The 12,780-nt window shown below is 45.8% G+C and overlaps 1 protein-coding gene across 3 annotated transcripts in view; it reads right to left on the reverse strand.

Moving 5' to 3' along the window:
• GRAMD2B (GRAM domain containing 2B) overlaps positions 1–12,780 on the reverse strand; it is a 140,936-nt gene that overhangs the window by 17,716 nt on the left and 110,440 nt on the right. For all 3 annotated transcript variants that reach the window (XM_058737590.1, XM_058737598.1, XM_058737606.1), the window contains exons 2-5: positions 10,993–11,112; positions 7,436–7,547; positions 4,500–4,566; positions 3,465–3,568 (exon numbers count right to left, since the gene is read on the reverse strand). In XM_058737590.1, coding sequence (XP_058593573.1) covers positions 3,465–3,568; positions 4,500–4,566; positions 7,436–7,547; positions 10,993–11,112 — 403 coding nt within the window. The remainder of the gene's footprint in view (positions 1–3,464; positions 3,569–4,499; positions 4,567–7,435; positions 7,548–10,992; positions 11,113–12,780) is intronic.

The following is a 12,780-nucleotide window of genomic DNA, read 5'->3' on the forward strand; positions in this document are numbered from 1 at the left end:
TAATCTTTTTTAAGTTTATTTATTTATTTTGAGAGAGAGAAACAGAGAGAGAAAGAGAGAGAGGCAGAGAGAATCCCAAGCAGGCTCCACACAGCGCAGAGCCCAATGCGGGGCTCAAGCTCACAAATTGTGAGATCATGACCTGAGCCCAAATCAAGAGTTGGATGCTTAACTGACTGAGCCACCCGGGGGGCCCCGAGGGGCTAATCTTAATGAGACATTTGCTAAAAAGTATTTTGTTAAAGAACTCTACCCTCTAAAATTCTGAAGAATGAGATGACTCCTAAGTTTTAAGTTGGGATACCAAGATGGATGAGGATATAAAAGTGAATCTAATTTTGTTTCTGAGCAGTGACACAAACACACAGAAACTAGGGGCTATAAATTTGGGTATCTTCATAACCTAGGGCATGGAACACCTTTAACAAGGAGTTTTCAACCAACAGTTTCTTAAGTATAAAATGATAGCCAGATCACATTTGAGAAATAAAGCATCAATCACTTTTCCGTTTGGGCCTAGATGGAATCTTATACGTGCATTTAATGTTACCAGCATCTGAAAATACTGCCAGAATGATCAAAAGGTCCTGATTACATTTATTAATCTTTTTTTTTTTTAATTTTTTTTTCAACGTTTTTTAAATTTATTTTTGGGACAGAGAGAGACAGAGCATGAACGGGGGAGGGGCAGAGAGAGAGGGAGACACAGAATCGGAAACAGGCTCCAGGCTCCGAGCCATCGGCCCAGAGCCTGACGCGGGGCTCGAACTCACGGACCGCGAGATCGTGACCTGGCTGAAGTCGGATGCTTAACCGACTGCGCCACCCAGGCGCCCCTACATTTATTAATATTTTTCCAGGGGAGGGTGCCTAGAAAATGTCTCTTCCTAGAGTGCACTGTTTGGTTGACTTTAGTTCATACTGGAAGGTGTTGGACCCAGTAAGGAAAGTCTGCCCCAGATCTGAGGACCCAATCTCCCTGACACCATCCTCAGAGGGGAAGAAATGTGCAAATCACTCTCATGGTTCGTATTTCCCACCTCCTGGTAATTTCCAGTCTCTTGTCTCTTAGAGTAGCTGTAGCACATCCAAAAGACCCACTACCTGGTGTTGTCCCTATCACTCTTTTTGTCGTGAGGGCATATCCTTAGCCAGTGTCAGGGCGACACGACCATCCAGCCAAATTAGGACTTCGGAAAAATAAGCTTAACTCTCCGGGGCGGTGGCAGCCCCAAGAGTCTGAAAGATGGCACATCGCTTCATGTTCAAGGCATGTGTTTCCACAACTGTGACAACAACAATGTACAGCCAGCCATTTACATTTGGTCACATGCCTTCCCAAATAGCATCCCCAAAATAACCCGGGGAACTGCTGTCCCCATTCCATTCGTCTGGACAGTGTGCCTCAGGGAAACGGAGTCATTTAAATGGGACCACTCAGCTAAGAGGCAGAACTGGTCCTCCTCCCACAGGACCCCTGCCTGACACGATTTTTTTTTTTAATGTGTATTTATTTATTTTGAGAGAGAGAGAGAGTATGTGAGCAGGGGAGGGGCAGAGAGAGAGGGAGAGAGAGAATCCCAAGCAGGCTCTATGTTGTCAGCACAGAGCCCAGCGCGGGGTTTGAACTCACCAACTGTGAGATCATGACCTAAGCCAAAATCAAGAGTCAGACACTTAACTGACTGAGCCACCTAGGTGCCCCTGACAGGATGCTTTTGATAAAAAAAAAAAAAAAGTCTTAGGAGCAGAACAGAGAGACAGTACAAGCAGGCCTTTCATGCCAAACTACCCACAAATGGCCCTAGTATTGAATGTATTGTCCATTTAAGCCTTATGGGAGTCCTCTGAGGCAGGTAGTATATGTGCCTTCTGGCGCAGAGGAGGAAGCTAAGGCCTAGCGAGGCTAACTCACTAGGTCACAGTCACACGCCAAGGGAGACGTGTAGCCAGGACTTGAACTCATTCATGGTTTGTGAGTTCGAGCGCTGCATTGGGCTCTGTGCTGACAGTGCGGAGCCTGATTGGGATTCTCTCTCTACCCCTCCCCTGCTCCCCTGCTCATGCGCACTCTCTCCCTCTCAAAATAAGTAAGTAAACTTAAAAAGCCAACAAGAAGTGCCCCATCCCTTCCATCCTTTAACAAAGACTAAGTCTTTGTTCACGAATGTCTCTGGACGTGCTGCTTTCATCAGAGATGTTGGCTCTGTCTGAATTCCTGAGAATTAGTCTATCACGCTGAACAGGAGGTCACCGCTACCCAATCCCTTCCCTACTCCATGAACAAGTTCTTATAAATGAGAAATCTAGAAATACAGTGGAGCACTGTTTAATCGTGCTTTGTGTGATACTGATTCGGGTAATAGTGTTTACCAAAGTATGTGTATCTAAACACGACTCTTTATGATTTCGGAACAACATTAAAATAACACGTCTGACCTGAAGAGTGGTGTGCTAGTCTGTTGACCCAACACCAGCAAAATGGAGAATTTCCATTGTATTTGTGATGTGGTCATTGTCTAAAAGCCTGACAGGCGCTTTAGGGAGACTATTTAAATAAAACCTATCTACCACTCACAACAAAAGGTTTTCAGTCAGCGACTTCATGGATATAAAAGCTGCTTATTTACAATCATGAATCAGAATGATTCAAAACTCATTAGGTCACACGACCCTAAGAAGGTGTTTCTCTGACTCCTCGCTGTGGTGGCCTGAATGGTGTGACATCGCTGGTCAAAGGGAAAGAATGTCAGTGGGATGGAATTATCTTTTTCCTTCTTATGACACAGTCCCAAGGTCTTTGCTTAGAAGCGCATTGGGAAAACTGCCAGTTCCTTCAAGCTACCCTCCTTAACAGCTCACGTGTCTTGGGCCTGTCCTCCCCTACATCTTTTTTATGAGAAGGACAAGTTGTCAGTTGTGGTCCACTGGGGATGGTGGGTGTTTGACTCTCCCAGACCAGGCCGTAAATGTTTCAGTTCCTGCTCACGTGGTGCTGGTGATGCTACAAACTGAGCTCTAATCACTAGCTTATTGATAGGCTTGTTTTTCTACGTGTCTCTGACTGGTAACTGATATGTACACAGTGCAAAAATCATTATTTATTTAAAAAAAGGTCTTGGGTGTAATATATGCCTTTGAAACAAATTATGGCACACTCTCCAAATGAATAGCTGTAAGAGGTCTCTGGTGACATCTTAGTAAAAAGGAGTTAGCATAGGGTTGTGGGAGAGATATATGTATATAGAGAAATACATCGAGAGTGGTCTTTAGGGGAAAAGGGAACTTAGTGTCATTTAATGGCATTTAGAACCTGTAATATTAGGAACAACGATAAAGGAAATAAACATATAAGGGTATGATAACAATACAAATATTTATAAACACTGTTACATTGAAAATGACTGATATTCACAATATATAATGAAGTGCATAGCTTTGTTTTAAAAAAAACTTATACTAACCTTAGTGTCTTTTCCGAACACCTTGGAATGAAAACAAATCCAGTTTTCTGATACGAAGAGCTTCCCCTGGTATAATATCTCTTTCTGTAGAGCACACGTAAAACCTGGGAAAATACATACAGGTATAAGAGCATTTAGAGTTTCCAGGTAAAATAAAAATTGCGTATGTATGTTGGGGACTCAGGACTGGCAGAGGCAATACACTCGTACTCAAAAGATCTGTCACTTCGTTGTCAGTCATCTTTAGTGGAATAAAGATATGGGGAAGAGGGTTTGTGTTTTAATCCAAAGCCTTACACACATGAGTACAACAATCAAAATGGCAAGACAAGGCTATCACCGCGAATAAGAGTTCAAGAATGGAGTTTCAAAATGTCCTCTACTTAGGAAGGTATGTCCGCCTGTGCTAATGTCAGCAGTCCTGCCCCTCCTTCCCTGGGACTGTCACTAACGACTCCTTTTGAAGTGGATGATCTCACTGCGGGAAGCGCATGTGACCCACATGTTTGGCCATCATGAGAGGCATCCTGCCTCAACATCTGTATCCTGGAAGCTAGAATGGAACCTTGGTCTTAATGGACCTAAGAGGAGCTGAGTAGGTCCTAACTGGCATGCTGGATAAGATGTTCCGGTGTGATAATCACGCCCAGTACAGCTCAGGGACGGACACGTGTCTGCACATGAGAATCTGTGTTTCCTTTCCGCCTTCTTCTAGTGGCCTCTCTTCCTCCAGCCTTGTTATCTGAAATCTCAGGATAGCCCAAATGCAGTGCACTGCAGCAGTGAATACAGAAGGTGAGGAGATCATTCCGGAATCATCTTGGAAGGTTCCCTGTCGTGTGGAGGGATTCAGTTTCCCATTCTACTCTCATCTTTCAAGATGCTTGATGAAAGCTGAATGAAGCTGCCATCACCGTTACATCATAACTTTCGAACCCACGTTCCCCTTGGTGATTCTGTTCCCAGACGGAGCCCGCTTTCTCTCCCCCAGCCAACTAGCATATTTTCAAAACAGTCAAACAGGTCAGAACTTACTCTGCCTCAATGGTTCTTCAGTTGGGACATCAAGAAACAGCTTGTGGAAGTGCATGTTTGCCTTATACTACAAGGAGAACACAACACAGGCGTCACCGCTGGCATTTCTTGGCATAACATCACCAATTTTAACTTCAATGTAAATTACATAACAGATTTCCCCTCCCTTCACAGAGTATCTTTAGGAACTCCTTGTCTCTGATCGTACAGTCTTCGACACAACCCCTCAAAGAAGGCAGGGCACAAAGGTTTCATTTTCCAACAAGATAGTGACTTGCTGGTTGGAAAGACATGTGAAATCATGCTGCAGCCTTGTGCCAAGGTGGCTGGCCAAGGACGTTCCTAATAAATGACACGAAGGGATCTCACCAGGGAAGGTAGTAGATCCTAGGCCACTAAAGATCCAAGTACTCTTGGAGGACAGCAGTGGTTAAGAGCTCAGATAAACCTAGCTCAAGTCTTGGCTACATGTCCCCTTTGGTGTGTGACTGTGACCTAGTGAGTTAGCTTTGCTGGGCCTCAGCTTCCTCCTCTGTGCCAGAAGGCACATATGCTACCTGTCTCAGAGGACCGCCATAAGGCTTAAACGGACAATACATCCAAAAGACCCACTACCTGGTGTTGTCCCTATCACTCTTTTTGTCGTGAGGGCATATCCTTAGCCAGTGTCAGGGCGACACAACCATCCAGCCAAATTAGGACTTCGGAAAAATAAGCTTAACTCTCCAGGGCGGTGGCAGCCCCAAGAGTCGGAAAGATGGCACATCGCTTCATGTTCAAGGCATGTGTTTCCACAACTGTGACAACAACAATGTACAGCCAGCCATTTACATTTGGTCACATGCCTTCCCAAATAGCATCCCCAAAATAACCCGGGGAACTGCTGTCCCCATTCCATTCGTCTGGACAGTGTGCCTCAGGGAAACTGAGTCATTTAAATGGCACCACTCAGCTAAGAGGCAGAACTGGTCCTCCTCCCACAGGACCTCTGGCTGACAGGATTTTTTTTTTTTTTAATGTGTATTTATTTATTTTGAGAGAGAGAGAGAGAGAGAGAGAGCATGAGCAGGGGAGGGGCAGAGACACAGGGAGAGAGAGAATCCCAAGCAGGCTCTATGTTGTCAGTACAGAGCCCAGCACGGGGCTTGAACTCACAAATTCTGAGATCATGACCTGAGCCGAAATCAAGTCGGGCACTTAACTGACTGAGGCACTCAGGCGCTCTCTGACAGGATGCTTTTGATAAAAAAAAAAGTCTTATGAGCAGAACAGAGAGACAGTACAAGCAGGCCCTTCATGCCAAACCACGCAGAATTGGCCCAAGATCGCCATAAGGAAGAGCTTTAGAAAGGTCCTAGAGGCGATCGATGGGGCCCCACAAGTCAGCTATTTTATAAACGCCTCATGTAAAGTAGGTTATCTCATGCTGCTTCCTAAAAGTACATTTTGCATCCAGAAAGTTACCCGGATTAAAGCGAGGTGTTCCAAGGAGGCTTTCCTGAGATTCTTTTTTTCTTTTTTAATGGCTACAGTGAGCATTGGTTGCATGAGTTGATTTAAAAGTAACCTGGGCCAAGGGGCGCCTGGGTGGCTCAGGTGGTTATTTGTTCGACTTCTGCTAAGGTCATTATCTCCTGGTTCTGGATTTGAGCCCTCTGTTGGGCTCTGTGCTGACAGCTCAGAGCCTGGAGCCTGCTTCGGATTCTGTGTCTCCCTCTCTTTCTGCCCCTCCCTTGCTCGTGATCTGTCTGTCTCTCTCAAAAATGAAAGCGTTTAAGAAAAATAACCTGAGCCAAAAAATCCAAAAAACAACCTGGAACATGAAGTCTTCACAAATGTGAATGTAATAAACGGAAGAAAAAAAAAAAAAAAAAAGAAAAAAAAAGGCAGTGGAAATGATGTACATTAAAAGGGACAGATAGGGGCGCCTGGGTGGCTCGGTCAGTTGGGCTCAGGTCACGATCTCACGGTCCATGAGTTCGAGCCCCGCGTCAGGCTCTGTGCTGACAGCTTGGAGCCTGGAGCCTGCTTCAGATTCTGTGTCTCCCTCTCTCTCTGCCTCTCCTCTGCTCATGCTCTCTCTCTGTCTCAAAAATAAATAAAAACATTAAAAAATTAAAAAAAAAAAAAAGGGACAGATAAATCCATCTGGCTCCAATCCATTTGGCTCCTGACTGGATTCATTTCGGGGGTCGGGGGGGGCGGCAAAAAACATTTATGCAGGCATTGACTACTGGAAGATTGTGGAATTCTGAAATGGATTTTATAGGAGTAATATTTTTGTGTATTTACTATTCAGTTAAATTTCTTGTGTGTGCCAATGGGTTTTTTGTTCTCCTTCTTAGGAAACATATATTCGAGTATTTAGCGGGGGGAGCGTTAAAAAACAACCTCAAACTACTGGTCCCAGTAAGTATGCCACACTTCATGACACAGGACTGGGCTTAGTTACCTATCGGGGTGGGTTTTAGAGCGGAACTGAACTGCTTCTGGAGGAGAATCATGACGGTCCACAGGTTTTCCTCTTCAGTGGGAAGCTGGGTTGCCTTCCATTTACACAGGTGCTGTATCACACTCTTTCATTTTGATGCAAGGACATCACAACTCTCTTAATCATTAGGTGAGTTAATTATCTTGGCTGGTTTTTAGACCAGCACATGACCACATAGGTCCCTGCTCTTGGGGCACTTGTCAGAGTTAGGGGTCATGGTATGCAACTCACCGCCACCCAGGATATACCGGAAGGTCAGTGGGGAAATATGAAAGTGATTAATAGTCGGCCGAAGGATCTGCATCCTGTTCTGTGTTCCAGATTCTCTACTATCTGCCTACGAGAGTCGTGAACAGCAGGAAGATACACATTTGGGTCCTTCCTTTCCCTTGGCTCTAGGGGTCCCCCCATCCTCTGATCAGTGCAGTCCGCATTCCCAAGTTACCTGGCTGGAAGACGAAGACTTCTTCCTGTCCACCTTAGATTCATTTTTGCTTTCTGTTTTACAGTCGTTCTTATCACTTGCTAAAGAGGCACCATCAAAACTGGATTTTGACCTGAGCAAAGAGAACCCAGGGAGTCTGTAAGATGAATTGTTTAATGCTACTCATTAATCCTATTGTAATAAATCTTGACTAGCATGCCATCTCACAAGAAAACCTGACGTTTGTTTTGTTTTGTTTTTCTGGACACCAGTGATCACTCCTAATACTCTAAGAGCATTTACACAGCTTAGTGTGTGGGAGACTGGGATGGTTTCACAGGGCCACAACCTCAATCTGCAGAAATGCAGACTTCTAGAAGGGAGAAATACAAACTGAATTGTGCAGGTAATTATACCATCTCAAAGGATTTTAAGCAGTAAAAGTACTGTAGGCAAATTATTAAACAAAACTGCAGCTATAATTCGATCAAAGAATATTTTCGTTTCAGAATTCTATTAATATTTAACATGGGTTAAAGGAGTAGGGCATTGTATTAAAGGCCCAGAGGGACACAAGACGGTCTTTTTCCTTAAGAAGCCTGTGAATGCATCCAGCATCTTTTTTCAACGTTTTTTTATTTATTTTTGGGACAGAGAGAGACAGAGCGTGAACGGGGGAGGGGCAGAGAGAGAGGGAGACACAGAATCGGAAACAGGCTCCAGGCTCCGAGCCATCAGCCCAGAGCCTGACGCGGGGCTCGAACTCACGGACCGCGAGATCGTGACCTGGCTGAAGTCGGACGCTTAACCGACTGCGCCACCCAGGCGCCCCCAGCATCTTTTTTCTAAGGCAGTACAAGACGTAGCACCCAATAATAATACATACCACAGCTATTAGGAGGAGGTATAGAGACCCTAAGTTCAAAAGGAGGTAAGAGGAGATCGACAGCACAACGTAGGTTTAATACACTGGGCCTCACAGGATAAGCAGGAGTTGGGTATAAGGAAAAGAGAAACAAAACATCCCAGAGTGGGAAAACAGTAGAAGTGAAATCAGGATAAAAATGAAGACCACGTTGTAAAGTCAAGTTCTCCTTTGTTCTACTAAGGGCAGAGGTCAGAGCTCCAGTATTTGTTTCTAAGGTGATTCTAGTCCTGGCTCTTCATTTGAGTAGGTGTGTGAATTTGCACATATCTTCAACCTGACAGACAAACAGAATCATTCTCAAGTGGAATGCATGTATGGTTTTCAGAGATGTATATACAAACAACTTTTATGATACAATTATGTATTTTTTTTTCATTATGGGGAAAAATGGCACATGAAATCCATGATCCTATAGTATGATTCCTTAGAAAGAGGCTCAGTTAAAATGAGTATTTGGTTCCGGGCGCCTGGGTGGCTCAGTCGGTTGAGCGTCCGACTTCGGCTCAGGTCATGATCTCACGGTCTGTGAGTTCCAGCCCCGAGTCGGGCTCTGTGCTGATGGCTCAGAGCCTGGAGCCTGTTTCGGATTCTGTGTCTCCCTCTCTCTCTGCCCCTCCCCTGTTCATGCTCTGTCTCCCTCTGTCTCAAAAATAAATAAACGTTAAAAAAAAAAATTAAAAAAAAATGAGTTTTTGGTTCAAAGCAGAGTTAAGAATCTTGAGTAATTCAGGTGGTACAAGGGTGTGACTGAGAGACAGAAATGACTGCAGTTAAGACTTTAGACTCTGGGTTTCTCAGCCCTGAAAAGAGGGGCCAAATGATATTCCAAGCTGCTGCCAGCCACAACAGTTTGGGTCCATGATGCTCTAACCACAGGTGAAATACCTCTCATTGATTCCAGGTGTCAGATTTGGATTTAGCTACTGGCCACTGAACCTATTCGCAGATACAAATGACTTTGGAATTCTAGGGATTACTTTTTTTTTTTTTTTTTGAAATTATGAGTAAGCATTTGTAGTCAAAAATAAAATTATTTTTACAAATGGCAATTTACCTATTAGTATACCATCCACTAATCCGAATTAATTACCACGACTGATTCACACTAGTAAATGTTAATGGAATCATCAAGGCAACGATCAGCCCTTTTGAAGGACTGTAAGCAAATTCTGACAGGCAAGGCAGATGTACCCCTGACAAATTCAAGAGGCGCAAGCAGAAGGGGCTTGTGTGCACAGCACCGGTCTCTGGGGAAGGGGTGGAAGGGGCGCTTATTTATATGGCATTGGTATCTTTGTGTCTACTCTGTTACTCTCTCATCTCACAGGTCACTATGCGCAGGACCGGAAGTCGAGTGCAGAATGAAAATGTAGGGCCTCTTATTCAAGTATTAGGAATTTCCAGACAGGGCAGAGCATTAAATCAAGCGTGGGGCTCTTTGCAACTGCACAGATGACACACCCACACCGTTTGACAAACACGCCCTCATGATGAGTGTATTATTCTCACCCAAAGCCTGGGGGAGGCAGAGAAAAAGCCACAGTGTTTTTAAAGCGCCTGCTGGAGCCAGTCAATAATGGTGAAAGATACAAGAAACGGCATGCTTTGTGCGTTTGCTGGAGCCTCATTTGCTGAGTGAGGCAAGGTGCTCTGACAGCAAACAGCTATGGAGAGAAGCGCTGAAAGTGAGATGTGTCCAAACAGCCATGCAGAACTGATGAAGAGAGAAGTGGAAGGGGCAGGAAAGAAAAATGTGGGGGAGAGAGAAGACTTAGGCTTGGTCTTGAGTGAAGGAAGGATGTGGAGAGAGGGAATGGGCTGTGTAAGCCAGGAAGGAAGGGAAAGGCAGGAGTTATTTAATTATCCTTTAGCAGAGGCCCGAAGACCCAGAAGGTACAGTTCTGACAGTTCCAGTAACAGAGACATGAACAATTGCTCCACCACTCAGTACAGACCCCTGGCTACATGCACCGTAACTGACCACTGAAATGATCATTCTCTGATGAGGGCACAAAAACAACTCTGAGCTCCTACTTCTTCCTTGCATGTGAGAAAAAGCATGTAACAAAGAGTCTCTGAGAGTGACAGGGACCGCACCTCATCTCAAAACTGCCTGTTCCCTTCTAGGCTCACGACCAAACTGCCGCTGGACCTACCAGCACCGGCCCCAAGAAACGGACATGCACACCCTGTCCGGGGATCCCAGGCAGGGCTCCCCCTCCGCTTTTTCGTGGCTGCCAGGAAAGCGAGACAGGTGTGCACACGCACAGGCAGAGCAGATACTCCAACCTGGGCGGGCCGCACCAGCACCCCAGCCAGCCTTTCCAGGTGCTGTATCAACCTATGCCAGGCAATGGGCTATCCTGGCTTTATCACTTAGCAAGATCAGTCCTTGAAGAGAGGGGCAGGTGTTCTGCAGTAGGCTGGGGCAGGAAGGAGAAAGTAAGCTGCCAGAAAGGGATGAGAAAAGAAGGCACGCATCCGTGCCGAGACTGAGGAAAACCACCCCACTTCTTTCTCAGGGGGTTATCTGGTTAGAGTGGATCCTCACTTGTGACAACGGCCATTGAACTAGAAACATCAGCTCCTCCCAGCCACCCCTCCTCCCCAAAGGCCCCAAAGAACCAAGCGTCAACGTGAGGACACTCACCGCAAGGAAATGATTCTCTTCTGGTCTGGGGACTCAGCCTCGCAGGACGGGGTAGGGGACTGGGCTGTTGGCGACCTGCAGATCTTCTTTTTCTCCTCCAAACCATTCTCAGCCTCTGAGCTGGAGAAGAGAGAAAAACGTTTCACCTTAGACATCCGGGGAAGGGGGACGTGTGGAAGGAAAAACGATGAGAAAACCTTGCTTTCTGGAGAGGGGAATGATGTTCAAGCCCCACAACAGGCTGAAGTCAGCGTGGACAGCTGTGCGCTTTCCAGATCTCCATTCTGAAGCCTCTCAGCTGGTGCCTCAAGGGCAGGAGCTCCAGGTCCTGCCTGCTGCTGCAGGTAAACATCTGACTTTGTGGGGACTTGGTGGCTGCCGGGCGTGCGCAGGAGGGCCCCACGCTGCCCAGCTCTGCCCAGCTAGCATGCTGAGGTGACAGATCACCTGGAGGCTGGGAGGGCCCCTGCACACACGTGCACAGCACACAGGCTCACAGCCAGCTGTGAGCCTTTCTGCTGGGAGCCCCCGCCCCTTTGTCTGCATTTCCCTTAACACCCAATGTTGTAGATATCTATAGGTCCCATTTTGGGTTGTCGATGTTTTAACCAAGGACCTCTCTAAGCAATTTCCAGTCTAATCTACACCACCACCCAGGCTGGGTAGGAATTATTACTCCCAGATTACAGATCTGGAATCTGAGGCTCTCACTTATCAACTTGGCCAAGTTCACAGAATCAGAATGGTTCTGAGTTGGGAGGCCTCTGGGTCCACACTCACCCTCCTATTCTCTAACTCTTCTCCCTGCCATCTACCCCCCTCCCCCAGTCACTGGTCCATCCATCTAGCCCCCTTATTAGCTCTTTAGTGTGAGAGCTCCAGGGCGGGGTGAGGATCTTATTGCCTTTTATACTGACCACAGAGTCTAGGTGAGTGCTGGTATATAATCACGATCACTAGGCTTTTAGGGCTGACCTTGGTAAACGAAGGACTAGAGGCAAAAGCAAGTCAGGATGGTTTGCACGCTGAACCACAAACCAATGGAGGTAATGAGTGTGGTGGCTACAGGAGCTGAGTTCCCTCAATGTTAGGGACTGGGGACACCAATTCCAATACGAGCAAGAGGAGAGAAAGGAAGGCGGGAAGGCACATACACGGTGTTTTAATTTCCATGGAGCAGACCTTCTTTGGTGTCAGTCTGCAAAGCACAGGATTCACAAGACAGATTTCTGAGAATGTGAGAAAGCCACGGTGGCTGAACAGAAAGGGAAAATACGAAGATAGCGTCGCTATGATCGTTCGGCTAATTTTAATCCCCATTCACCACCTACTTGGTGTCTTCACCTGCAGATGACCGCACAGGCAGGAAATGTCACCGGTTAGTTGAAGTTTTGTGGTTGCTTGCTTAAGACACTTTTCACAGTATTTGAGGTTGCCAGCCCATACCAGTAACACTGCTGTAGTGTCACCATCAACACCAAGGGTATTTGACAAGGTATCCAATGGACAATCCCTACATATGGTGGATACTCTTATACTGTGGTTAGTATTTCTCTCTTCCTAAGTACATAAATATTCAAGGACAGGAGCCCAACTTTCCACTTCTTCAATTCTCAAAGCACTCAAAAGCACTTAAGTACATTAAAAGAATTCAGTCCATAAATGAATTGCATTATGTGATGAAAGGTAAAGGGAAGGCTTTGAAATATTAATAGGAAAACACCGCTCTGGTTTAAAATAGAGGATTTTGTTTAATGTTAGCATCCAGTTTAATTCACAGACTCAGAG

This window comes from Neofelis nebulosa, chromosome 1 (genome assembly GCF_028018385.1).
Source record: "Neofelis nebulosa isolate mNeoNeb1 chromosome 1, mNeoNeb1.pri, whole genome shotgun sequence".
NCBI lineage: Eukaryota > Metazoa > Chordata > Mammalia > Carnivora > Felidae > Neofelis > Neofelis nebulosa.